We start from the raw sequence: 27,069 nt of genomic DNA, 5'->3' as shown, positions 1-27,069 counted from the left end.
TGCCGAAGTGAAGGGGGAGTTTGTTGGGATTTCGGTCCCTCCGGATGGGATGTCCGGAGATGAATGACGGCAAGCCCGGTTGCGGTTACGGAGCCGGATGACGAAGACCCCGGCTACGGAGCCGGATGACGAAGACCCTGGCTACGGAGCCGGATGACGAAGACCCCGGCTACGGAGCCGGATGCTGAAGACCCCGGTTACGGAGCCGGATGACGAATGTACCCGGAGAGAGATCCGGATGCGGGGACATATTTGTGAATATGTTTGCCAAGGGCCCTTGAGGCTATAATTGTAAATAGCCCGAAAGTCATATGTGTATAAATATGACTTAGGGCAAACAGTTTTTATGTTGTTGCTCATTTTTTATGCGAAGTGAGAGCAGCCGAGAGAGAAAGAGAGAGAGAGAGAGAGAGAGAGACGAAGAGGTCGTTGCCTCTGTGTATTACCGCCGCCTGTGGCGAAGACAGTGAACTCAAGGTTGTTGCCTTGTAGCTTCACTATTGTACATCTCTGTTCATAGTGATAGTTGGAGTCTGAGGACTCCCGTGGTTTTTCCCATTTAGGGTTTTCCACGTAAACATCCTGTGTACCCTCCTCTCTATTGCCCTCGTGCATTTCGTATTTCCTGTTTTCTGTGAGGTAATCCTATTCCTCGGTTGTGGCCGAGCGCTGTTTTGAACTACACTAGCTTAGCCACCTCTTTTCTGGTCTTTTCCATTTCTTGTTCCATGCTCTGGATTCTTGATCGGGCCTTCTCTAGTTCTTCGGTTGTCGCGAGCAACCGGTCCACGTGTGCTCTTTCGTCTGCTTCTATTGGCACACCACCTCGGCCACTTGTTCTCCTATCCACCGTAGCCATTGGCTGTCGGTGCTTTATTGTCATGTCGGTTCTGGTCGTGGTGTGGCTTCCTCCCTCACCGGGAACCTATTCTGGGTCGTTGGCGGTAGTGCCTGTTCTTGCTGTTGCGACTGCGTCGGCGACACCGGCAATTCAATCACCGGTTTTTGAACATCTGGTTCCACTGGTTCTTGCCGCACAGGTGCTTCTAACACCGGCTCTGGTTGAACTGGTTCTGACTCCTTCCTGGGTTGCGGCTCCTCAGGGCGGTGCTTTGGTATATTGTCCCTTACCGGACTTGATTCCTCCCCTTTGTGGCCCTCGTCGCATGTCTATTTGCGACGTAATAGGGGCTCGTCAGGTTTTTCTTCCTGCTCCTCTGCTAGGGTTCCGCTATTGATTAATGCCGCCAAGGGGTCTCGCTCCTGTTGTTGTTCCGATTGTTGTTCGGGCTGATGTAGCTTAATTTTTAAGGGTCTCACTGGTGTTTCCAGTGGTGTCTCCTTCTCTATCGTACGCTTCCGACTAGGCTGATCCTTCGCTTTCTTTGAGGAGCCGGCTACTTTCCATCCGATCGCTTGTTTAGCCAAGAGTTGCTACCTTTTTGAAGATTGGTTGGGGGTTGATTCAGTCGGTCTCCTCCACTTCTTCTGTTGTATCGGCTCTACCGGCGATGCTAAAAGAGTGAGCCATTGCGCCACCGTCGTCCACATCTTCTTGCCATCCTTTACATAGTCTATGGTTGCGCTCAGACTGTCAGCGATGATCACCGGTGCCAATCGACAACCGGCTACGAACCGGTCCGGATCCGGATCGGCATACCGAATCCGGGTCCGTCCGTTTGCTTCTCAAAATATAATAATTATAGATAGTTCTAAAATAAATATCCCTTTCCCATTCTGGACTTTATCCGGCTTGTAAGTCTTTGCCGGTCAACATAAAATAGGGTTGCCCCCTATCACCAACTCTTTTTGGGATCTACATTGATGAGATCACTGATTTTATTGCTTGTAAGGGAGGCAATGGAGTAGCTATTCAGGGTACTCAAGTTGGTCTCTTACTCTACACACATGACATCGTCTTGCTCTCGGAGTCTGAACACGACCTACAAAAGCATCTTAATGCCCTAGATGACTTTTGCACACAATGAGGACTGGTAGTGAATCTAGGGAAAACTAAAGTCCTTATCTTTTATATATCATCCTGAGTAAGGAGTAAATGTCACCTAATCCTCTCTAAACCAATTGAGGTAGTTGGATCATATGTATACTTGGGAGTCACTTTTAGTGCTCATTCAGGTAAATTCTCGATGACCTAGCTAGCCAAAGATAGGCTAACGAGAGGGTATGCATCCCTCTCACTCTTAGAGAGACAATGCCACCAGACATACTTTCAAGAGCCACGGACTAAGGGATGGCTCTTCGACTCATTAGTGACCCCTTCCCTCCTGTATGCATCAGTAGTATGGGCTCTAGGTCTACCATCTTTCATGTGGACAGAATTAGAGAGACCTTTGGTGACGATGTTATCACATAAACTCCGAAGCAAATCGACAGTACCACATGACATTATTAGAGCATAGTTTAGTTTGCCCCTAATGTTAGTAGAAGCACTTTTCCAAGTGGTAGTTTTTATTCATTAGATACATAGCCAACCACAAGATAGGATCTCTCGTCGAGCCTTTGGGCATTCCGATCCTTATATGCGTCTGGAGACACTAGCTCTTGGTATAGCATTGTAGTGAGTTGGTTACTTGCAAATGGCATAGAAATTAATAACCTACCTCCCCTTAAGTACAACCATGGGACTGATCAAACTTTAATATCTCATGAAGACCGTAATAAAGTAATACGCCAAGAAATATGACAAATTTACACCCGATATACATGGATAACCCCACGAGAGCCACTCCCATCTAAAATGTTGTACTATAAGGAACACTTCTTGCACTTGTCTAAGTTAGGTTTTATTACACGACCAAGATATCTAGATACATTCTTATCAAATGCACTAAGGGTGGCAATTGGACAACTTAGGATATCATCTCACCAACTTGAGATTGAGAATGGTCGGGCTACTAGAGTCCCTAGAGAGGAAAGGCTATGTAGATTATGTCACATAGAGATAGAGGATGAGTATCACTTTACATGCAAGTGTCCAACCTATGTCGAGATAAGGGCAGAATACCAAGACATATTAGGACCCTCTCCCACCCTCTCCAAACTATTAGATACCCCAGATATAAAGAGAGGTAGGTATATCTTAGAGCTAAAACAACATAGGGAGAATAAGCTACACTGTGTGTCATGATATGGCAAGACTCGAACCCATGACCTTATGCTACATGGGTCGAGCTCTTACCATTAGACTATGAATTGTATTTTGTAGGATATTATTTTCATTTATGCTTTATCATAGAAAATTGATGTATATTCCAGATCTCTCTGGAACATTCTAGAAGCTTCAGGATTATTCCTAAAAACACTATAAAAGGAGGCACAAGGCATTGTTTTGAACCAAATTGGTTCAACACCAGTCTTAAGCCTCTTAGCCGATTTGTACTTATCTTTCATATAATATAAGAGCTGCTGTCATCATCCTATTTCTCTCTCTCTCCTCTTCTCACTTCCTCTCTCTCGGGAATCTTACGCAGTCCCGTCCTCTTAGTACTAATAGTACTACTCTTCTTAGTACTAATTCCATCTCTGCTTTAGTACTATTCCTAACAGTTTGAACCAATTTTCCTTCCTCTTTCATCCAGCCTACTTGTCCTTCTCCCTCATCCTCCTATCCTTTTTCCCCTACTATGGCTACTGTTAGCGCCCAAGAATATCAATCCGTGTTCTCCGAGTTACAGTGCCTAAAAGAAAAGTTTGTTGCCCTGGAACAAGAAAACCAACGGCTGATAGGGGATCTGCAACAAATCGCTCTAGAAAAGCAACAAACGCAGCAACAACATGGGGAGTTAGCGTTACGGGTGCAACAACTCGAAGCTGCATTGCAACAACAAGGATCAAGTCCCCAAGGATTTCATAAAGAGCCAAAGATTGGACTTCCTGTAAAATTTGATGGAACGCGATCGCAATTCAGGGGATTCCTTAATCAGGTACGATTAGTCCTCCAAATGCATCCTTCTCGATACCCCACTGATGCATCCCGAGTCGGCTTAATAGGCACGTTGCTTAGCGGCTCAGCCTTAGCATGGTTCACTCCGCTTCTAGAAAAACAATCACCCTTGCTTAATAACTTTGAAGATTTTATCAGTGAGTTCAAAGCCTGCTTTGGAGACACCGACAGCATCAGGACGGCGATCAACAAGATCTGGCGATTGTGTCAAGGCGATCGTCCAGCCTCTACCTATGCGGCGGATTTCCGCCTACTCGCTTCCGACATACCCTGGGATGATCAAGCACTAATGGAGCAGTTTCGCTATGGCCTACGAAATGATGTCAAAGATCTACTTCTAACCTTCCCCAAAGAACCAAAGTCTCTTACGGAGGCAATCAGTCGAGCGGTTCGATGTGACAACCGCCTCTTCGAACGGCGTTCGGAATGTCAATTACAGATACCACGCACTAGGCCGGAGCCCACTTACGCCGCAGTCGCGGCTAGACCATTTGCACGAGATATTCCTCAAGCAAATACTTCGACACCGATGGAGATCGATACCATGCGTCGACGCGGCCCGTTATCGGAAGAAGAAAAGCAACGACGACGTGCAAATCGATTATGTCTTTATTGCGGTGGACCAAGGCATATCGCAATCAATTGTCCCCATAGGCCAAGAAGACAGGTAAATCAAATTGTAGCCTGTACTAAACCCGAGTCAATTCTTCCCTTAGGAGTGTCTGATAGTATTAATAGTATTAATAGAGTGTTTGATAGTATTCATAGTACTAATAGCCCAAGTATCTCAAATAAATTTGAAATCCTTAGTCAATTAGATGAAGAGTTAAACGATTGAGTCCAGCCAAAATAGGAGCCGTTTGGTTGGACAGCAGCCCTAGATCTGTACAGCCCATTAGTGGTTCCATTCCTTCCAAGCAAGTTAGCAATGTGTTCCTAGCCCAAGTCATTGTTAGTACTAAAAGTACTCCCCCAGTACCCGTCCTAGCACTTTTAGATTCCGGAGCTAATTCCTGTTTCATGGATCGAAATTTTGCCCAAGCTTCTCAGATATCCTTAAGAAAACTTCCTTGTCCCGCATCTGTAGTAGTCATTGATGGTCGTCCCATTGCTTCCGGGAATATTATAGAAGAATCAGAACCCATTCAAGTTGTCCTAGGTAGTTTTGTGTGTGTAATATCATTTAATATAATTAGTAGTCCAGAGCATCCCATTGTCCTAGGATTACCTTGGTTTGAATTACATAATCCAGCCATAGATTGGAGAACAAGAGAAGTCCGATATCGACCACCCCAAGAATCAACTCACCAAGTTTCGACCATTTCACTCCATCAACTACGCGAAGAAGGACTCAAGGAGGCAATGTTCCTATTTGCAATATCAGTACATCCTTCCAACACTATTAAGAAGGACTCCTCAGTACAACTTCCAACAAAATATCATCCTTATGCCGATGTATTTGACAAGGTAAAAGCCGGTACCCTTCCTCATCACCGTCCCTATGACTGTCCCATCGATTTACAACCAGGAACCGAGCCACCATGGGGACCAATTTACAACTTGTCACCCACCGAGTTAGAAGTCCTTCGAGCCTACATAGAGGAGAACTTGGCAAGCGAGTTCATCCGCCATTCAAAATCTCCGGCCGGTGTACCCATCTTCTTTGTCAAGAAGAAAGATGGCTCACTTCGTCTTGTCGTTGATTACCGCGGATTGAATAAAGTCACCATCCGAAATAGGTATGCACTTCCTCTTATATCAAGTCTTTTAGAGCGAGTTAATGGTGCCAAGTTTTTTACTAAAATCGACCTACAAGGAGCGTATAATCTCGTGCGGATCCAACCAGGAGATGAGTGGAAGACCGCCTTTCGCACGCGGTATGGGCATTTCGAGTATACTGTTATGCCGTTTGGCCTAACCAATGCACCCACAGTCTTCCAACACATGGCAAATGATATATTCAGAGACCTCTTGGATATCTGTTTGATCATTTATCTGGATGATCTGTTGATTTATTCGAAGACCCAGGAAGAGCACGATTCTCATGTACTATTAGTACTAAAGCGACTCCGCGAGAATGGTCTTTATGCCAAGCTAGAAAAATGTAGCTTTGACTGCAAGCAAGTGGAATTTCTAGGCTACGTCATCTCCTCAAAGGGCATCGCCATGGATCCAGCTAAAATCCAAACTGTACTAGAGTGGCAAATTCCACGGTCGGTACGAGATGTACAATGTTTTCTAGGTTTTGCTAACTTCTACCGTAAGTTTATACAGGATTACTCGAAGATTATTTTACCTCTCACACAACTTACGAAGAAGGGCCAAGCATTTCTTTGGTCCATAGAAGCAGATATGGCTTTTCGGCATCTTAAGAAAGCCTTTACATCAGCACCGATTCTAGCTCATGTGGATACAAGCAAGCCATTCATCATGGAGGCCGACGCATCAGATTTCGCCCTCGGTAGCATCCTTTCTCAACAAGGCGATAAAGAAGAGTTGCATCCGGTGGCTTTCCATTCGCGCAAATTCGATGTCGCAAAAATCAACTACGAAATACATGACAAGGAGTTATTAGCCATCGTGGATTCATTTGTACAATGGCGGCATTTCTTAGAGGGCTCTCCACATTAGGTCATTGTCTTTAGCGATCATAAAAATCTTGCTTATTTTCAAAACGCTCGCTTACTAAATCGACGGCAAGCTCGGTGGGCGCAATTCCTCACGCATTTCGACTTCAAAATCACATATCGACCGGGGAAGCAGCAAGGAAAAGCAGATGCACTATCACGGCGTTCATATCTTGCACCTCGTCCTGGTGACGCAACATTTGATAATCAAAAGCAAGTAATCTTGGGACCAACACGATTGCACACGACGCGGATTTTTCACACCCCGATGGATTCACGGATTACCGATGACATACGTGCAACCTTGAAGACGGATAGTTTTGCTCAAGACATCCTGGCGCACATTGATACTTCTCGGGCATCCTGTTCTCAGTCTCAACAACCAGGTATTGACTACCGACAATTCAAATATCATGATGGTTTGTTATTCTTTAAAAAGCGCGTATATGTCCCCGATTGCTCCTATCGCCTTCAAATCGTCCAACATTGTCACGACACCCATACGACGGGACATTTCGGTAGTACTAAGACGTTGGAGCTAGTGTAGCGATCTTTTTGGTGGCCCCACATGTGCCGTTTTGTCGACGACTACGTTCGGACCTGTGATGCTTGCTGCCGAGCAAAGATGCCACGACACCATCCATATGGCTTGTTGGAACCTTTACCGATTCCAAGTAAGACATGGCAGTCTATTTGTCTTGATTTTATCACAGATCTGCCGGTCTCGAAGGGGTTCGATGCTATCCTAACCGTCGTCGATCGATATACGAAGATGGCACATTTTGTGCCATGTACTAAAGCCATCATTAGCGAGGAAACCGTCGCTCTTGTTATGCGTGAGGTATTTCGGCATCATGGCCTCCTAGACAATATTATCAGTGACCGAGGCCCGCAATTTGTCTCCAAATTTTGGCAGCATCTCTTCAAGATGCTCAAGGTCTCCTGCAACCTCTCCTCCGGCTACCATCCTCAGACCGACGGACAAGCGGAACGAACAAACCAAACGCTGGAGCAATATCTCCGGTGTTTCCTGAGTTATCAACAGGACGATTGGGCCGAGATTCTCCACTTTGCGGAGTTTGCGTATAATAATGCTATTCACTCCTCGACTCGGGTCTCCCCATTTTTCGCTTATACCGGTTTCCATCCTCGCTGGTCGGTGATCGACACTCCGGAGCTACCTACCAACCCTCGTGCCGAGGATCATTTGGAGAGGCTACGCAAGATCCAGATGGATCTCTCTACTCACCTTCGTCATGCTCAACACACACAGAAGACGTATGTGAATCGTCATCGGATTCCCTCCTCTTTTGCCATCGGAGATCGAGTATGGCTCTTACATCGTCACATCAAGACTACTCGACCGTGCGACAAGTTGGATTATCGACGACTCGGTCCTTTCCGTATTACGGGGAAGATTAATGATGTCACCTTCCGCCTTGATCTCCCTCCGCAGCTTCAGATACATCTGGTTTTCCATTGTTCTCTTCTTGAGCCTTATAAAGCAAACACCATTCCCGATCGTGTGACACCACCGCCGCCCCCGCTAGAGTTGGACGTCGGCTCGGAGTATGAAGTTGTTGCCATCCTCGATTCCAAACTTGTTCGCAACAAACTTTATTACTTGGTCGATTGGCTCGGTTATAGTCCGAGCGAACGTACTTGGGAACCCGTCGAGCATGTTGCCAATGCACAAGATCTTCTTGCTGATTTCCACCGAAAGTATCCGGACAAACCTGGTCCGCAATTAGCGCCGACTCGTTCCACTCGTCGTCTTTAAGGAGGAGATAGTGTCATGATATGGCAAGACTCAAACCCATGACCTTATGCTACATGGGTCGAGCTCTTACCATTAGACTATGAATTGTATTTTGTAGGATATTATTTTCATTTATGCTTTATCATAGAAAATTGATGTATATTCCAGATCTCTCTGGAACATTCTAGAAGCTTCAGGATTATTCCTAAAAACACTATAAAAGGAGGCACAAGGCATTGTTTTGAACCAAATTGGTTCAACACCAGTCTTAAGCCTCTTAGCCGATTTGTACTTATCTTTCATATAATATAAGAGCTGTTGTCATCATCCTATTTCTCTTTCTCTCCGCTTCTCACTTCCTCTCTCTCGGGAATCTTACGCAGTCCCGTCCTCTTAGTACTAATAGTACTACTCTTCTTAGTACTAATTCCATCTCTGCTTTAGTACTATTCCTGACAATGTGTTAATCATACCCCTTTTAATATTCATCAACATGTAAATAGTGTAATTTTTCAGGAACAAGGGGAGACGATGAATGTGGATACACTTACCCCACTCGGCCTCTCTCTTGAGGAAGCATAAATGCAAAGAACAATCAAATAGCCTCGGATGTTGGGATTCAAAACAACTCGACGTGGAGTAGAAACGATTAAGAAGATAAGGAAACGTGAGGTACGCCGACTAGAAGCTATGTTTGGGGTACCTTCTACATTAGGACCACAAGGGGGGCACATCGACATCGAAACCCTTTGACCTCCCGCTTCTTTTCAAGAGACTTGGATGGAAATGAAACTAGGCCTAGTATAAGGCCATTTCATTGTAGAACATGTTTGTTATTTTACTAGAACTATTTAGCTTAAGCTCTATTTTTATTTTTATTTTATTTTCACTTTCGATGAATGGGTAAATATCCCATTTTGTTGTAAACTAATTGTCTCATGGGCCAATTTTGGCCTTAGAAGACGTTAATATATCTTTCTTCCTTATATACACATTGTAACCACTATTCACGTGGTGTGAGAAATACAATTGTTAGTTTCTTGATCTCTCTCTCTCTCCCCCTGTTATCTTCTTCCTATCTTTTGTGTTATTGCTTGATTTCTTACATGGTATCAGAGCAAAATTAGAGACATCAATCAAAACAAAAAACATTTTGTTCTTGGATTGAGTTTGAAGAAGAATCAGAAAACCTGTCCACATCCACATCAGACAATCACCATCCTACAAATCCATCAAGTATGGTAAGAAAATATGTAGTTGAAAAACTAACTACTCACAATTACAAGATGTGGAAGACATGGATGAAGTTGATAATGGAGCGTAATAATCTAAACGATATAATAGATGGTTCCATGAAAATGGCTGAACAAGAACCTAGGATGAGCACGTGGAAAAGCAGAGACCTTGACACTAGAATGGAGATAATAATGCACTTAAGTGACGACCAAGTCGATTATGTTCGAAACTTACACACAACAAATGAAACATGGGAGTATTTGCGAAAGATTCATCAACCATCTGACGGGACAACTAAAATATTTTCATTAAGAGCATTAATGAATTTACAAATGAAAGAAGGCGAACAAATTGACACATTTATAATGAAGTCCCCAAGTCCCTCTTTTATTATCTCTTTTTATTAACAAGTTCCTTTTTTATTATCCTAGGAAATTAAAAAAGAGAGAGTTCTCTTTTTCATTTTTTGGGTTAAATAAATACTTGACCACCCATTCGTATTCGTATTCGTTTGCATTCGAATGGGAAACCCGACGAATACGAATATGTCAATCTATGGTATCAAATTCGGTTTTCATGTAGGCGTCCCACGGCTGAAAGTAGAGTTACCCATAAAAAATATACAAGGAGGCATAAGGGTAGGTGTAATGATGTGGTTGATTGTATGTGTAAAGTAAATGAGTGTGTGAGGATGAGTATGTGTATGGACACATGTACATAATTGTGAATGTGTATAAGAATGCGTAACGGTCTTATTTATAACGGTCATGTAACCGTTACATTGGATGTATTATATAAACCCCTTATGGGCATGTAATGGATATACAATTTTCCCCCTCTCATTTTTGTGTCCTTTTATATTCTCACTCTTCTTCGTTCTTTCTAACGTAACTCCCCTTGTAATTTACCATCATACCGACAACAAGTAGGCCCAATTCTTACCAACAATGAGATCTTGATAGTAATTTACCATCATACCGACGCGTTGGAATAGACATTTGCATTGGGGCATCCACACCCTCCCTCCTAGCATTACCAGACCCGAGAATTACCAAACCCATCCATCTCCATCCATATGCAATGGTGTTGTAGCTCTTCAATTACCATCATAATAAGTAGCTCTTCATGGACACCATAGTAAGTAAGTTTGTGTGTGTGTGTGTGTGTGTTTTATGTGCCTTTGTATGTGTATGTTGTATGCATAGATTGACCCATGCGTGATATTCGTGGTATTCACCATCCGTAACATTCAAGAATAAAAAGTGGGGAATCAATGAACCTTTGTATTATTTTATTTACTTACTTTTTATTTATTTGTTGTTTTATTAAAAAATAAAATAAATACTTTTAAGTTTTTTTTTCCAAAAAATTTCTACTTCCATTAGTTAAGAAAAAGTACATAGGATAATATACAACTCATATGTTACAAGCCACTTTGCAATGGCTACAAGAAAACATCATGTATAAATGAAGCAACAAAGCCTCAACACAGAATTACTCGATAAACTCCCCTCCACATGAGCCTCACACAACCCACATTCAACAAAGACACCCTCCAATCTCTTCACAATTTAGCACCTACCTCTATGTTTGGTACCCTAGGAGGAAACAGTCACCTGGGTGGCTGATAAGTTCACTTTGCATTGCCATCCACAATCTGTAGCATCATAGAACCTCTCCATTTAAGAAGAAAGCGGTATGGTATATAGCTTCTTCACTCGCATCAGAGGGCCCCTAAAGGGTGTCAAACTTTCCTTGTATCGTAGAAATCAAATTAAACCAAATCATCATTAAACTCTCAACCGATGGGGTTTGCTTCCCAGTAAACGACTCCTTGCACCTAGATACCCACACTTGCCAAACAGTAAGGCCAACCACTAAAAAGCAAATATCTGCGTACCGCTCTTGTATGAAGAATGAACCTCCTTGAGCTCCAGGTTGAATTGTTCCATTCACCACCTTTAAAGAAGGATTATTTCCATTCCACCCATGAAACCATGCAACCTATTCTATAGCGCACCAAACAACTATTGCACTTGATATCTGAACTTCAACCCCGCATCGAGCCAGAATTCTTAAGCTCCTCGTCCAAACTTCTTGGGCTCGCAAGCAGCTCCATAAACAATGTGGGATGTCCTCCACACTCACTCACAGGCCTTGCAATTACTCATGCCACCCCTTTTCCCTAGCCACTCTTTGGTTGGAAGCTCGCGGGCAGCTCCATAAACAATGTGTGATGTCCTCCACACTCGCTCCACAGGCCTTGCAATTACTCATGCCACCCCTTTTACCCAACCACTCTCCGGTTGGAATAGCTCGATGGGTGATTAACCAAAAAAACACCTTGACCCTCTCGGGGAGGGTTGAGTTCCATATCCTACTCTTGGTTTTATCCACGAAGACCGAGTCAACAGCTACATGGGTCCATTTTTTAACACACTTCTCACGATGCAAGCATAAATATCTCCCCAAGTGAGTTGAGTTGAGTAGTCAAAGAAACCACGTGATTTACCTTGTTCGTCCCTCCACGTATATTCTGTAGGATCCCATTCTAAACACTCAAGTGGCTTGCCTTCGACTACATACAAGATCCAATCCTCCTCAACCTCATCGACTAATGGATTCACCTTCCATTTCTTACCACCTCGTGCCACAATTCTAATCGAGGACCAATGAGCACTTACAACTACTGATCCCAACTGGATGATCTTCCCATTCTTTCCTATAGCCTTGGCATTGATAACTTTTCTGGCATCATCACATTGTCTGAACCATTCGCGCTCTTCCCCATTACTAATAGGAACAGAGTAAACAACTTTATCGACTAGGTCAAGCATCTTCCTACCATTTCTGAACTTTCCCGCGTCTTCATATAGTTTATCCCGATTACTAGGGGACAACTGCATCCAATTTGCCATTGATTGAATCCCAACACCATGCAATATAGCCCACGGCATACTCTTGCTCTGGCCAAGCATATTCCCCTCGGTCGACTTTAAGGTCTTGTTCCACAATAGGGGTTGGTGCATCCATTCAGCATTAGTACGTGGACCTATACGGCTAAGATGCCCACGAAGCATACCCCACACCTTCATCATTGACATACATGTGCGATCAGCCAACCGATTAGATTTCCTAAGCTTTAAGTCCATGCAAAATAGCCATGATTTATGTGGCTTCCAATGCCCACCTAGTCGTGGACTCCAAAGGATGCTCATATTAAACATCAACGTTTTCCATAACTAATTTCCGAGCAGCAAGCTCCTTACCAATACCTTACACAACAATGATTGACTTTTTACTCTAGGGTCGATCAATCCTAAACCCCCCTTACTTTTGGGAAGAATAAACGTAGACCATGATAGTTTAGTTGCCGTTGTCACAGCATAGACAAGAGCACATGCTTAGCTATTATGATCCTGCCATCTAATGATAAATTCATCCCTGCCCAAATGCGGATTTTGTTGCAAATTTTACTTTGAATTTGTTGCAACTATATTCTTTTGTCGACATCTACACTAATCCACATTCCCAGATATCTGGTGTCTTCCTCTTTTGCATTCCATCTTAAATCAACATTTGGTTTCCATACCGGCTCTGCCTCTGAGCTAATCCAAAAACCCTTGGACTTATTCCAATTGATGGCGGCTCCCGATGCTTTGCAAAAGAGATCGATAGCAATTTATGACCTCCCCATATTCGCTTCATTAGCTTGAAGGTATAGCATTGTATCGTCCATGGACTCCGAGTCGAGCAAGGACTTCCTTGTGTTAGGGATTGAAAGACCATGTAAATTTGCCATCTGACTATTCAAAAAGACAGACATTGCTTCACTAATAAAGATGAATAGAAAGGGGGCGAGAGGACAACCTTGCCTAATGGATCTAGTTAGAGAGATTGTAGCTCCTTTCCTCCCTGCAATCAACACCTTACTTGAGCCATTCCTATATAAGGCTTGAGCAGCACACCTCCATTCCCATGGTAACTCAATCACCTTCATCACTTCTTCAAGGAAATACCATTGCACTCGATCATAGGCTTTCTCGAAGTCAAGCATCAAACAAGCTAAGTTTTGTTTGGTCTCCCTCGTTGTTGCAACAGCCTCCCAAAACAATATCACGTTGTCTATAATAGATCGATGCTCCATGAAACCGGTTTGATTGGTCTGGATGATATCTCCTAGGAAGGGCTTGACTCTCTACACTAGTATGTTAGCGAAAATTTCAGCTTCCAAACTAGGAAAAATATGCTCCCAGAATTCAACGAAGAAGGCTTTGGGAAGGCTGTCAACTGCAAGGCAAGCCCTGATATGAATCCTATCTAGCCTCGATACAAACTCCTCCTTCTCTATGGTCTTTGACAATTATGTTTTGGCTACCTCTCCTATCCTGGTCTTCAAGCATGCAACTACATGATGCATCAAGTTAATCAGTGGGGCTTCTGTCAATGTTGGAGCTAAAAGGTCTCTGTAATACTTTGTTGCCATTTGCAAGATTTCATCTTGGTCAGTTGTCACTGAATCATCCTCTCGCTTAAGACTTAGAATAGACTTTCCCTTCAGTTTTGGAGCCTTGGTAAGAAAAAACTCCCTCTTAACTTTATCTCCCTTAACAACCCACCATGTTGCCGACTTTCTAAAGAGGATTGCTGCCTAATCTCCTGCAACACCCTTGTGGCTTCCTGAAGTCTATCTTTCGCCCAAGAACATTGTGGGTCCACTTGCGTAAGCTTTTGAGCTAAGATGATTGCGTTCCTCATGCGTTGTAGCTGGGATTGACACCTTACCAGCTTCTCTCTAACCGCTTTTTGAAGAGCATGTGAAGAATTAATAATCTTTTCCTCCAATACCTGTATCGGGTCGTCGGATGATGGTGATGCTGACCAGATGTTAATCACTTCATCCTAAACCTTCTGTATACCAAAAATCTTCGAAGGAATCCTCAAATTGCACTCACTCTTCTTCTTGTGAATAGGATCGAGAGTCAAGGAAACTAGAAGGTGATCAGAGTAGGTAAAGCCAGCTAGAATGGATGTGCAACCGCTCCAATCCTCAATTCTAGGGCTCACATAGATGCAGTCCAATCTAGAGTGACATGCTTCACTCTCCTTCCAACCAAATCGTGAAAACCACAAGGAATTCTCCTCAACCACCATACTAGAATACCAAGAATCTCTTATTCCAAGCATAGCAATTAAGAAACCCCATGCTTTAAGCTCCTCTCCCTATAACAAGTTCGAGTGAGCCCCCAAACAATCATCGATTCTCTCAGTAATGTTGAAATCTCCTGCTACTATCCTGTTGTCATAGGAGGGAATTTTGTTTGCCAGATCACTCCAAAATGAGGTCCTCTCACTGCTACTATTTGGTGCATAAACATTCAACACCCCAAATTTCACATTCCTCCATTCCAGATAGCAGAACATGACCCTTCCATTTATCAGTATGCCATGATCCAAAATGGCGATATCCGGTGATTTTCTCACCGAAATACAAACACCACCTCTCCTCTCTAGCGCATCGTGAGCTGGAGCCCACCGTGTGTGCCAATCCCTTGGAAACAGGTCTTTGAAAAGTTATGTCCTTTCTCGTCCAAGGTGATGCTCTTGTAAGAGCAGAATATCAATTGTCCTACATAAGCTAACAACTTCAAATTCCTTCCTAAAAATTCGCTTCTCAAGCATATGATGTGACCCACCAAGTCCCTACATATCTATTATAAAAATATTATTAGTGTGAGGTGCCCTTTTTAATGATGAATAAAAATATCAAATTTTGTGGGAGAGTAAAAAGTGGGAAATTAATGAACCTTTTGTTTATTATTTATTTAGTTTGTTTTAAAAATAAAACAAATACTCTTTAAGTTTTATATCTATTATAAAAATATTATTAGTCTAAGTTTCCTTTTGAATGTGAAGTAAAATATTCTCTTTTTATTGTCAATGGCCTCTTTGTTATAACTTATATGATATATCTAAGAGACTAAAAGGTATGGACTTTATGAACTCTCTTTTTTTTCTTTTTTCTTTTTTCTTTTTAACGAATATTTTTCATGCATTCGTATACGTATTTGTATACATTCGTTTGGTAACCCCCACGAATGCGAATATGTCATACACATACACAAGTTGTTGTATGTGTGTCTGTGTACACCTGTAGTAATGGAGAGACAGAAATGATTTGAAGTTTAGTTTCCATCGAGAGAGACAAGCCATGGCGGAAGATGAAGCGGATAACAGAGTTCAGGTGATTCTTTCATCATTTCCCCGAACATTGAACAAATCCATCATCTTCATCTTCTTTTCCCCTCCTTTTTTAACAGAATCTTTCGCTTCGTCCACCTCCGTTGTTTTCTTTATTCAATAGACAGAAGAAGGTATGTACACTCTCTTTTTCTTCTTCTCATCATTTTATGTGATGTTCAATCACCAAAAGGAATGCATGCTTTTTATATGATCTAGAATGTTTTTTTAATATGCGGAAATCTGTTTCCTGCATAAGGTCACATCCTTTTTATCATCATTTATGTGGTATTTAATCCCCGAAAAGGAGTGTATATATCGTTCCATTTTTGTGGTGTAAGAAATTTGTTTCTTACAGAGTCTATGTCCGTTTATGTCTTTTTATTCTATCATCATTTATGTGATATTTATTCAATAAAAGGAGTGCATGTATCATTGCATTTCTATGATGGAAGAATCTTTTTATAACGTAGTGAAATGTGGTTCTTACAATATACTCTAAATTTTTTCCTTCTGATTTTAGTTCCAAAGGGAGTGCATTATGCATATCCTTGAACATTATGGTTTATAAACTATTTTGATAGGGAAAAATGGTTCCCACATAGAACTTACTGAAGTACTATGGTCTACCACACCATCAAAATCTTACGCATTTCAAACATGGTTTTAGTTCTTCATATTTATATATATGAGAGATGATCAAAGGAAGCTGAAATAAATGGCTTTAATATTACATGGAAACGCCATAAGACCTAACATCGTTTAGATTAAGACACATCTTCAACATGTATATAATTTTAAGCATAAATACCTGGTTTATTTGAACGATCAGGTTCTAGATTAATTCCCCTTACTCATTGCCTATTAGTTTTTGCAGATTGTGCATCTGATTCGTCATGGGCATACTACATACACTGAGGGTTATTTCAGAACGAAACCAGGAAATCATCCTTTCGATGTTATCATATCTCCAACTGGCATCCAACAGGTTACAGCACCTTGTGATGATTCTATCATAATCTTCATGCATTTTCAACTGATTATATAAACATGCAGGCTATTGCTTTGAAAAGTAAGGTGTTTTGCCTTGAAGCCCAAGTGGTAAGTTCATCTCATGTCTATTGATTGAGAGGCCAAAAATGATGAAAGGAAATTTATAAAAAAGAAATGTAAGAACCATATTTCCGTATTAAAATCCTTCAAAGGGATAAAATGCAATGATGTATATGCTGAAAGATTCCCAAATATGCAGATCATTGTATCACCTTTGACGCGGGCATTACAGACACTTCAAAATGCAGTTGATCTGGCACAGGTGAATTTGAAATAATAATTTATTTCAATATATTCTATTGAACAAATCTCTGTATGTAAAGTAGTTTTTTTTTAATCGTGTGTGAGTAATCCTGGGCATTAAATCTCTCTATTGACCTGTTTTTTCTATGTAAAGTGTTCCCAATATCATGATGAACGTGTGTCTCTACTGACCTGTCTTTTCTATGTAAAGTGTACCCAATATATCGTGATCAATATTTATGATCATATTAAGTTTCTTTTGATAGCTTTGGAGATTTTGAATGTTTCATCATGGTGAAAAGTAACCTTGCAGCTCAACATTAGAACGAGCATTTTAAAGCCAAAGATGTTAGAAACTGTTGGGTGGAGAGTAAGATATAGCCTTCGACATGTTTTAACTTATTGACCATGTTTATTAGGTTAAATTTGTAATTAAGATAGTGGGATCAACACATGCCTACTAGAAAAACACATTGGATATGGTACCAAATTTATAATACTCTGAATTATAATCTATATGCAATATTTTACAATCTCTCTTTGGATATATAGTATGCAGGAAAATTGTGTGACTTGTGATTATTTGGCAATCACAACAGTTTTCTTTTCCTTGTAGAGCTCCAATGCTTGTCCGATTGAGGTTTCTGATCTTCACTCAGAGCATGTTTTCAACAGTGGAGATGTGGGCAGACCAATCAGTGTAAGTGTGTATAATCTGAGAGATTATGAGCATTTCGTTTTGTATATATACATTTGTTTGCTCATTCAGATGCTTTCAAGAGACTTCCCAATGCTATCCTTCATTGGAATTGAAGAGACATGGTGGTTCTCACCAAAACATGCTCCAAATGACCCCTTGAAGGGAATCTTTCAGAGCAGAGAAAGCATGGGTAATTGTTTTGCAACATGCTAATGAAGAAGCTATGCTATGTAAGTAAAATTTGGAATTTAAACATCGTGTGTGTGTGTATGTGTGTGTTTCAGATCACTTAAGAAAACGAGTTGGTATATTTCGTCAATATCTTCTTTCAAGACCAGAAACCAGAATTGTTGTCATTGGCCATTCTACATTCTTCAAGGTAGGGAACACCTTCTTATATACTTCCTATTCATGTTAGTGCATTTTCTTTTCTCATCTTTTGTTCTTTTTGACATATGATCTTGGTGCCTTTCGGATGATAGATAGATGTGAGGGTTGGGACATATATAGTTAAATTTTCATTGTCATTGGGGATGGATGTAAAAGACCAGGCTTTTTCTCTGTGTCCTTGTTAAACCACGTTTTATTTATACATTTACATTTAGTATACATACTAGATAAAGTATAAGTACATGAAATGTGGGTGTATGTGTGTGTGTGCGAGATAGTGTAAGAGTATACATATAAGATGTTGAAATTTGTATGCAGGAACTGAGTGGTAGACGTAAAAGAATGCATAATTGTGAGATTCTTACAGTTAGGATCTGAATGTATCTCGTCACTGTGTGAATGTATTACCTGATTTCATTCGAACACTGATTTGTACATAAACCCCAGCAAATTAGAAAGATTTTTTGGTTTAATTTGCATAATGTAAAATTATAAAACTAGCCAGGTGAGTCTTGGAATTTAGACATTCGAAAATTGGATTGATGATGACAAAATGCAAAAGAATGTCTTACTATTTCATCATAAGTTAACTGCACGAAATCCACATTGAATATTGATTGTTTTTGGATTATGTTTAATATGCATAATTTAAAATTATGAAAACAGCTTGTTGAGTCACTGAATTAGACATTGGAACATTGGATTGATGACGACAAAATGTAAAAGAATGTTGTACCATTGCATCATAAGTTAACTGCACGAAATCTTGATTGGTTTTTGACAAGTTTTATTTATGAGTAATTTTCTAACAATGAAATAGGTGACTCTAAATCATAGGTTTTGATAATGGATTGCATGTGTTTTATAATATTCTTGTATCATTTTGGTCTAACCTCCCAACGAACCCACATAATGTGCTTCTTGCCACCCACTTAACTGATCACAAAAGTTTGATGTGATTTGATTTCTTATGAAGGAACTAGAATGCTTTGTGTTGCTGTGGGGTAGTAGTAGCACATGTATGTGTGCAAATGGATTTGCTTTACAGCTTTGTTTTAATGAATTTTTTTCTCTTGCATTGCTCATTAAGCTCTGCTCATCCAGTTTATCTTACTATATTTATAGTTTCTTCATAGATCATTGCTTTGTCATTATATCAGAGGGGTCATTTGTAATCTCTAAATATACAGTATTTGTCATGTTGATTTTTTATTTAACATCAAAGGTGGCACGTTTTTACAACCTTACACAACCACTTGCTAAGGTAGTCTTTTGTGGCAAACACAATTTTAAATGCACTTATTTAAATCCAAAACAATCTTATTTCGAAAATTATTTCACGTGATTCCAGCATATAATGATTCAATGCACTAACATATGAAATAAGTCAAGAGTATGAATGATCCATTGACTTCTTGATTTCAAAGCCACTTCCTTTTAATCAGTCTCATAAAAGTATATGGAAATGCATAGTAATTAATATTTTCACAGTAGTCAAATGTGGATTGCCACAGTGCGGGAAATTTTAACACACTAAGAAACATGAGATAAGGTGAATATCTCAATGTATTGTAATACATTACATGTAGCTTACAAAAACTGTGCCATTAGCTTTACGCTTTTCTATTGGACATGAATAAACACATATGGAAATATCAATGTAGTAACAAATTAACAATAGTGATACAGTTTGCCACATGCGATAGTCAGAAAATAAGAGATTACAAGGCTTGCACTTCAATGTATTAAAATAGGCCTCCAAGTTGTCATGCAAATTGCACCTGTGTCCTATAGCACACATGCATTCTACATCCTCAATGATATGAAGTGCCTACTCTACTACTTCTACAGCAGATAAAATTAGACAAAATGCTCCAATTTGTTTTTCAATTGCCACAAGGGTTAATGAATATGAAAACCATACACTCCAATAGGAATCACCTATGAGAGTGAAGGACCATTCATACATACCACATATATGTCGCATGGGAAATTTGAAACTCAAAATGCCATCTCTATTAACTTATACCTGAAGTAGAGATATTGTTGGGCTTTTGCATTAAGGTCACTTCAGCAAGTTCAGATTTGCACATAATATGACGTGCACAAGCACAATTCACAATAAATCATCAAAAAATCAGCTTATGAAATGAAGATGGTATCAACAGAGAGTGGTATCCTCCAAAGGTTTTCATGTCATAACATGTTACGAAAGTGGTCAGATTTAGAATCAATTTGAACATGTTAAGAACAAACAAAAATACACATGGAGCCAGGCTAATTGAAGAATGTCTTCAAAAAGATCAGCATATACATAATCGGCCATATGACATGAAAAAAAAGGGTGAAAAATATCCTCAAAGTCTTTTCACATGTATTGTAAACCAAAATATGTTAGACAAGCGATAAGATTAAGAGTCAACATACCCACAATTAAGCATGTTACATATAAACAAAAATACACAAGGGGTGAAGCACCTTGAGTCAATGTCCAATATTGAGCCATGAACTGACATACTTTCACACTAGCGTTTGATATCAATGTCACCAAAGACCAGTGTGAAAATATGTCTCCAGCATTACATAGACAATGCTTCAAACTTGAACTTAAGAGTGAGCTTGAAGAACCTTTTTCAGCTCCTCGGCACCAAAGATATCCCGTTTTTTTTTGAGATTTCCAAGATACCTGCATAATTCAAGGGAATCAGAAACACACAAAAAACAAACACCGATATGTAAACACAACTGAAACAATCTAGGAACTTACTTCTCAATGCATTTTGCCAATGCTTCAAGATCTTTGCGCAAAATAACAACAGGATCATCATTAATCGCTAGTTTCCCTTTTGCAATATTCTCCAATGCACTCATCACCAATCCAAAATTCTTTTCACAGTCTTCAAAAGTGACAAATATGATTCGTTTCAAAAGGCGGACAAGTTCTTGAATTGATGCAGATTGTAGAGACATGTGCTCTTGCATGCACTCCTTAAAAGAAACTTCTTTGCTTTTCAATATGGTTTGCATAGAAACCTCTATTTGACCAATGGCTAGCAATGTTGAGCGGCCTTTTCTTAACCCCATCTTCGTAAAATCCTTAAGGTCTAGGTTCCAAGCATGTTGGCGGAAGCTGTGCGTTAAAGTATACTTAAAATTATCTTCACTTATCACATCAGTGGCAGATGCTATCAGGTAGTCGACCATGAACTGGTATGCCCTTTCTTGTTTCTCATCCTGTTTAGAACCCCTTTTCCCACCAAGAAAAAGCTTTCTCGCCCACCTCCTATATAAGGATTTGGTTATCTCTTGAGCATGATATAAGAACTGCCTAAATGCTTTCATTCCAACATTTTCATCCCACTGAGAGGCAATCTGAAGAAGAGACTCCTTAACCATTTTGGTAATTTCTTGCTTTGGGTTGCTTTTTCCAGGTTTCATCATTTTGAGCCGATCAGAAAGTTTGCATCTCTGTTCCCGGAAAAGTTCCTCCATATAATGCATCTGCGGCTCCAAGGATTTGAATCCCGCTTTGGATGATGTAGCTGTCACCGCCATTTCGAAGCCGAAAAAATTCCTCTGAGCTGTGATCGTCAATTCAGCATCCAAATCCCTCTTGAACTCTTCATCTCTAAGTTGTTTGATTTCTTTTTTCAATCTACACGACCGCAATCCCTGCCACGTGACACTGTCAGTTTGCCATAGCTTGTCAACCATACCCATTACTGATCTTGCTCGGTCCAATACATCTCCCACCAATGCTATTAAAGCCTCTTGAGGTAACCTTAAGAGGTATCCAACAAGCCTCGACACACCTTTTTCACACGACCCTTTTTTAGAATCAAGAAAGCCTTCCAAATCATTCGGAAACAGATCTGGTTCGAGGGTTTCAATCTCTCGATGTCTTCTTCCCGAGAAGGCATCATTTGCAAATGCCTTTAACTCTGTATTCCACCCTAAATTCCCATTCAAAGTGGCTGAACGCCATTGTTCCATCTCCTCCTCCTTAAGACCTCGTAGATTCCGTGAGTTAGTGATAGCAACGGTCGGCCTTGGAACCACTGAAGGGTCTAATAGCCTCTCAAAGACTGAATTCTTGAGAACCCGTATGACATCATGAGTAAAACTTCGCTCACCAGTAAGGATAATGACAGTGGCTGCTTCCATCATATCTCGGAGAACTAGCTCTTCTACAAGCAAGTTGTTATCATCGACAATTCCAACCCCGGGAAGGTCAAGGATGTAAGTGTCAACTATCTCTGATTTGAGGTATTTCAGGAGCTGTGAGGGGCATTTGAGAGTGATTCTCTCATAATGGAACCATCGAGAATCCTCGACGAGGTGGACGAGGAAGTCTTGGATGGCTTGGTGGACATGCTCTTCGACTGAAGAGAAATCATGGTGCTCAACACCCCCATCAGCATTCAGATGCTCTATTGCAGATTGACTAGGAAAGTAGAACCTATCCTCATCATCATTTAAACACTGGTTCCCACAAGATGTACTAGACCTAGAGTTGTCAGCATAGTTTAAACTCTTCTCGGAGGATGTACTACACCTAGCCTCATTGTCATTGTGATCATTGGAACCCTCATTTTCATGAGGAATAGACCTAGTGCTGCACTCTTCATCTGAGTGGCGATGCTTTGCAACAAACTCTAGGAAAGAGCCAGATGTCACCTCTTCCAAACCAACCTCCAAATCTTTGAAAAAGTCGGAATTTTCGGCAAGCAAGCGTTCCACCACTTTACACATGACATTCTCTAGGTTTGAAGCTTTCCATCTTTGAAGAAAAATCTCATATTTCGGGCCATATTCAAGGCGGAGTGGGAAAGGCAATCCCACGGAGCCATGGGTATGGGTCGGTAAGAGGTTGATATCAGGAAAAACTGGGTGAGGGTAAAGGAAACCGAATAAATTCAGCAAAGAGTTCAGCAATGTGGTCTTACCTTGTTGGGAGCTTCCGATGATGGTGGCCGCATGTGGGTGGTCGAGGCCGAGAGGGGCCAAGGAAGTATCAAACTTGGGTGCATTGAAGCTGTTAAACACTACCCTTCCCAGTGAAGAAGGCACCGGAGATGATCGGTCATGGGACAGGGTTTTGTCTAGGTTTAGAGTTTCTTCTTCTTGGTGGAGGATGGCATGGAGACGGGCTCGGAAGGCAGAGGGGGCATCTCGGAGAGGTATGTCTTGGAAGTCTAATGGTGTGAGGGTAGGTATAGTCACTCGGCTTCGCTTTGCTTGCCGCTCCAGGTATCGCTCTGCTGTCATCTTCTTCTCTCTTTCTGCCTCTCAGAAGACCTCTTCTTCTCTTCTTTCTTCTCCTTCTTCCTTTCGCTTCCTTCTTGATTCTTCTTTCCTCCTCTTTCTTCTTCCACTCCTCTTCCGTCACCTGTCTCTCTTTCTTTCCTCCATGTCTGCCTTTTCTTTCTTTCTTTCAGTCACCTGTCTGTCTTTCTTCCTCTCCTCTTCTTTTCTTTCTTCCTGAAAGGGAAGGTGATTGCTACTATGAACACATGTTTCCATTCTTATCGATCAACACCCCCCCCCCCGCCCCCATGCTCTGCTCTGCTCTGCCATGCCATGCATGCATCAAGGGTTCAAATCTCACTCCTTCACTAATAATATGCCATAGATGGACTAATTTTGCATTTCTTTACTCGGATACATGGATAGATGGCAGGACAAATGGACAAATTGCATTGCATTGCTTTACTTGGATAGATTGATTGCTTTACTCGCATAGATAGATAGCTCAATGGACTTATCGAAGTGTTGTACCCGATAGATAGATAGATAGATAGGTAAATGGATGGATGGATCAATATATGGCGAAGGGATGGATGGACTAATTGCAATGTGCCTTACTCAGATAGATTCGTTGCTTTACTCGAATGGATAGATGGACTTATTTTAGTGCTTCAATTAGTGGATAGATAGATTGGTAGGTCAGTAATATGGTCACACGATGGGCTAGTTGCATTGATTTACTCAATAAATAGATTGAGTTAATCATGTAGTGGGAATAATCACAATGCTTAAATTAGTTGATATATGTACTGTCAGGAATAGTACTAAAACATAGATGGAATTAGTGTCGAATACATGTGTATAATGGACGTATTCACACTATCCCGTTTTGGCCATTTATGTAATTAGCATAAAGGGTAGTTGCCCTAAGTCGGTCACTATATATAGTGACCTTGTAACCTTTTTGTAAGGTTGGGTGTTGTATTATTGCTTTGTGGAATAAAGAGTCTTTTGTGCCTCTCTCTCTCTCTCTCTCTCTGTGCAACGACCTAGAAACTGTCATACGCAGGTATTCAACAGCAATCGAATGCTTCTTGATCTTCCGCATTGACGACCTTGTCCCCAACATCTGGTATCAGAGCCTGCACAGTAGTCGGTCCTTCGATCCGCTGTCGGCCGTCGTCTCAGCATTCGGTTTCCTCGCGTCATTCGAAGAAAGAGAGAAGAAGAACAAAAACGAGGTTTGCACCTCATCGCGTTAGATCCTCTTGCTTGGAGTAAGCCATCAGGTTGTACTCTGTTCCTTGTGATCGTAACCGCTCGAGGTGAAATCCCCTTGTGCATCATTGACACGATCGTGCTCCATTCGGTTAAACGGCATCCGAAAAGGTCATTAAACGCTGCTCGTTGCTCGTTGTAACAACTCGGTGCAGATCGGTCTTAAGACAACAACCCCAAATTCGTGCTTCATCTGGCTTATCGACATTCGGGAGGATCAGTTGGATCCGTCTCTCTCGTTGCTGCAGTCAACCGAAGCAGAATCGGTCCAGATAATCGGTTTCAATAATCGGTATTCGGCATATATATCCGAAGCGAACCGGGCTCACTCCGACTCGGCAACATTCGGGAAGACCAGTCGGTTCTGTCCCTCAAGCTACCGGAGTCATTTCGAGCAAGTTCCGAAGCCGAACCGACTCGGGTTCAAATCCGACTAGAACGATATCGGGTGAGCCAACCGGCTGCACTCCAACAAGGTTCGTAGTCAACTCCGAACCGAGCTCCGTCAACCGAAACCAAATTTGATGGCATCAACATCCGGCTCGTCAGAAATGAGTCTACGCAAGTTCGATGGATCGAACTTCAACTTCTGGAAGGAACAAATGCAGGACTATCTCATAGTCAAGGGGCAAATCGATCCCATCGAAAATGAAGAACCTCCAGAAGGATACAAACCAATTGAGTGGCAAAAGCTGGACAGAATCGTCCGCGCCACGATTCGGATGCACCTATCGGAATCGGTATACTTTACGGTGCAATCGTGTACGACAGCATTCGAACTGTGGAAAACACTGTCGGACACTTACGAAAAGAAGGTCGCCGCAACAAAGATGTTTCTGATCCGGCGCCTCTATAACTTGCGGATGAAAGAATCCGACTCGGTTCAAGCACACCTCAATGAGTACGAAAGCATAAGCTCCCAAATCTCGTCACAGGGGACGGCAATCGAGGATGAACTCAGAGCAATGATACTCATGAGTAGCCTTCCCTCATCATGGGAAACTTTCGTCACAACCGTGTGCAACGCGTCAACCACGGTTGTTAAATACTCCGAAGTCACGAGCGCAATCCTGACCGAAGCAGCTCGGAGAAAGTCTTTCGCCAAAGACTCAACAGACGACGCTTATGTAGTGCAAGGTTCAACAGACCGATCGAACATACGAGGACGAGATTCCTCACGGCCGCCGAACAATCAGGGAAGACGGAGCCAGTCACGGGATAACCGAATCTGCAACTATTGCAAGAAACCCGGACACATCAAAGCCGACTGCCGCGCACTCAAGCACAAGAACAACAAGAAGAGTGGCCGGCATGAGGAGATCAATTACGTCAACTTCTCGGCTGATGTACTACCGGACGACCCGAATATACTGTCAATCGAAAATCCAGTCGGATCCGAAGTTCTGCTCACGACTGAAGAATCGAGCACATGGCTCTTGGATTCGGGCGCGTCATTTCACGTGACTCCTCATAGATCACAATTTCGGCAATATACGATCCGTCACTCCGACTCAGTTCGAGTCGGCAACTCACAACACTGTGACATCATCGGAATCGGCACAGTAGAGCTCAACCTTGCAGGTGGCTCTACACTTGTACTTCACAATGTCCGACATGTACCCGAGCTCTCAAGGCCATTGATCTCAGTCGGACAACTAGATGAAGACGGCATTCGTGCCGGTTTTTCTTCGGGAGGGTGGACACTCCACAGGGGGAACCTCCTGCTTGCTAGAGGACCCAAGATACACTCCCTGTATCCGTTACATGTTACGCTCAGAGAGGGTAACCTGTTTTTGGTGGATATTCCTGTGTCATCACTATGGCACAGAAGATTAGGACACCTTAGCCAGGCCGGCATCACGCATCTATCTAGAGCCGGATACATCCCCAAACTCTCCTTCTCCGACCATCAATTCTGCGAGCATTGCCAGTATGGCAAACAAGCAGCCGCATCACACCCGACATCAGCACCAAGAGAAACGAGACCTCTTGATTTAGTCCATTCGGACGTCTGTGGCCCAATGCTGCATCAGTCTCTAGGCGGTGCCTCCTACTTCGTCAGTTTTATTGACGATTCGACTCGAAAGGTGTGGGCTTATCCAATTCGCACCAAAGATCGTGTCTTCTCGATCTTCACCGATTGGCTCGCTATGGTAGAAAATCAAACCGACCGAAAGCTGAAATGCCTTCGGACAGACAATGGGGGAGAGTTCAAATCCGAAGAATTCGTCAAATTCTGCCGACAACGCGGCATCCGACGTGAATTTACGGCACCACACAGTCCGGAGCAAAACGGGATTGCAGAACGAATGAATCGGACAATCCAAGAATG

At 41.8% G+C, this 27,069-nt stretch overlaps 2 protein-coding genes across 5 annotated transcripts; one reads left to right on the top strand and one right to left on the bottom strand.

Moving 5' to 3' along the window:
• The first annotated feature begins 15,725 nt into the window (after positions 1-15,725).
• LOC147866975 (phosphoglycerate mutase-like protein) lies at positions 15,726-18,789 on the top strand. Of its 2 annotated transcripts, none has more exons than XM_087339770.1 (9): positions 15,726-15,830; positions 15,907-15,960; positions 16,704-16,814; positions 16,883-16,927; positions 17,079-17,141; positions 17,739-17,822; positions 17,892-18,012; positions 18,107-18,201; positions 18,531-18,789. In XM_087339770.1, the coding sequence occupies exons 1-9, from the start codon at positions 15,798-15,800 to the stop codon at positions 18,588-18,590; spliced, it is 666 nt and encodes a 221-aa protein (XP_087195896.1). In that variant the 5' UTR covers positions 15,726-15,797; the 3' UTR covers positions 18,591-18,789. The 2 variants fall into 2 exon arrangements, with proteins under 2 accessions (XP_087195896.1, XP_087195895.1); XM_087339769.1 differs by having other exon boundaries at positions 16,695-16,814.
• A 1,589-nt stretch (positions 18,790-20,378) lies between these two features.
• LOC147866974 (uncharacterized) lies at positions 20,379-23,657 on the bottom strand. Of its 3 annotated transcripts, none has more exons than XM_087339766.1 (3): positions 22,768-23,657; positions 20,980-22,671; positions 20,379-20,898 (listed from the first exon to the last, which is right to left on the bottom strand). In XM_087339766.1, the coding sequence occupies exons 1-3, from the start codon at positions 23,478-23,480 to the stop codon at positions 20,820-20,822; spliced, it is 2,484 nt and encodes an 827-aa protein (XP_087195892.1). In that variant the 5' UTR covers positions 23,481-23,657; the 3' UTR covers positions 20,379-20,819. The 3 variants fall into 3 exon arrangements, with proteins under 3 accessions (XP_087195892.1, XP_087195894.1, XP_087195891.1); XM_087339768.1 differs by having other exon boundaries at positions 20,980-22,992; positions 23,159-23,289; XM_087339765.1 differs by having other exon boundaries at positions 20,980-23,655.
• Positions 23,658-27,069: the final 3,412 nt, after the last annotated feature.

The sequence above is a fragment of the Azolla caroliniana genome, unplaced genomic scaffold (assembly GCF_043228905.1).
Source record: "Azolla caroliniana isolate FFs.n. ecotype wild unplaced genomic scaffold, voAzoCaro1.0.p SCAF_2, whole genome shotgun sequence".
NCBI classification, from domain to species: domain Eukaryota; kingdom Viridiplantae; phylum Streptophyta; class Polypodiopsida; order Salviniales; family Salviniaceae; genus Azolla; species Azolla caroliniana.
Note: the sequence above shows the minus strand (reverse complement) of the source record. Positions and strands in the feature narration are given on the sequence as shown.

Bases quoted from the DNA above. Each gene is read 5' to 3' on its own strand.
- LOC147866975 (XM_087339769.1), top strand. From the start codon at position 15,798: ATGGCGGAAGATGAAGCGGATAACAGAGTTCAG. The intron at 16,815-16,882 runs GTTACAGCACCT...ATAAACATGCAG, and splicing joins CTCCAACTGGCATCCAACAG to GCTATTGCTTTGAAAAGTAA. The intron at 18,202-18,530 runs GTAGGGAACACC...ATTTGTATGCAG, and splicing joins GCCATTCTACATTCTTCAAG to GAACTGAGTGGTAGACGTAA.
- LOC147866974 (XM_087339765.1), bottom strand. From the start codon at position 23,480: ATGACAGCAGAGCGATACCTGGAGCGGCAAGCAAAGCGAAGCCGAGTG. The intron at 20,899-20,979 runs GTAAGTTCCTAG...TGAATTATGCAG, and splicing joins TTGGCAAAATGCATTGAGAA to GTATCTTGGAAATCTCAAAA.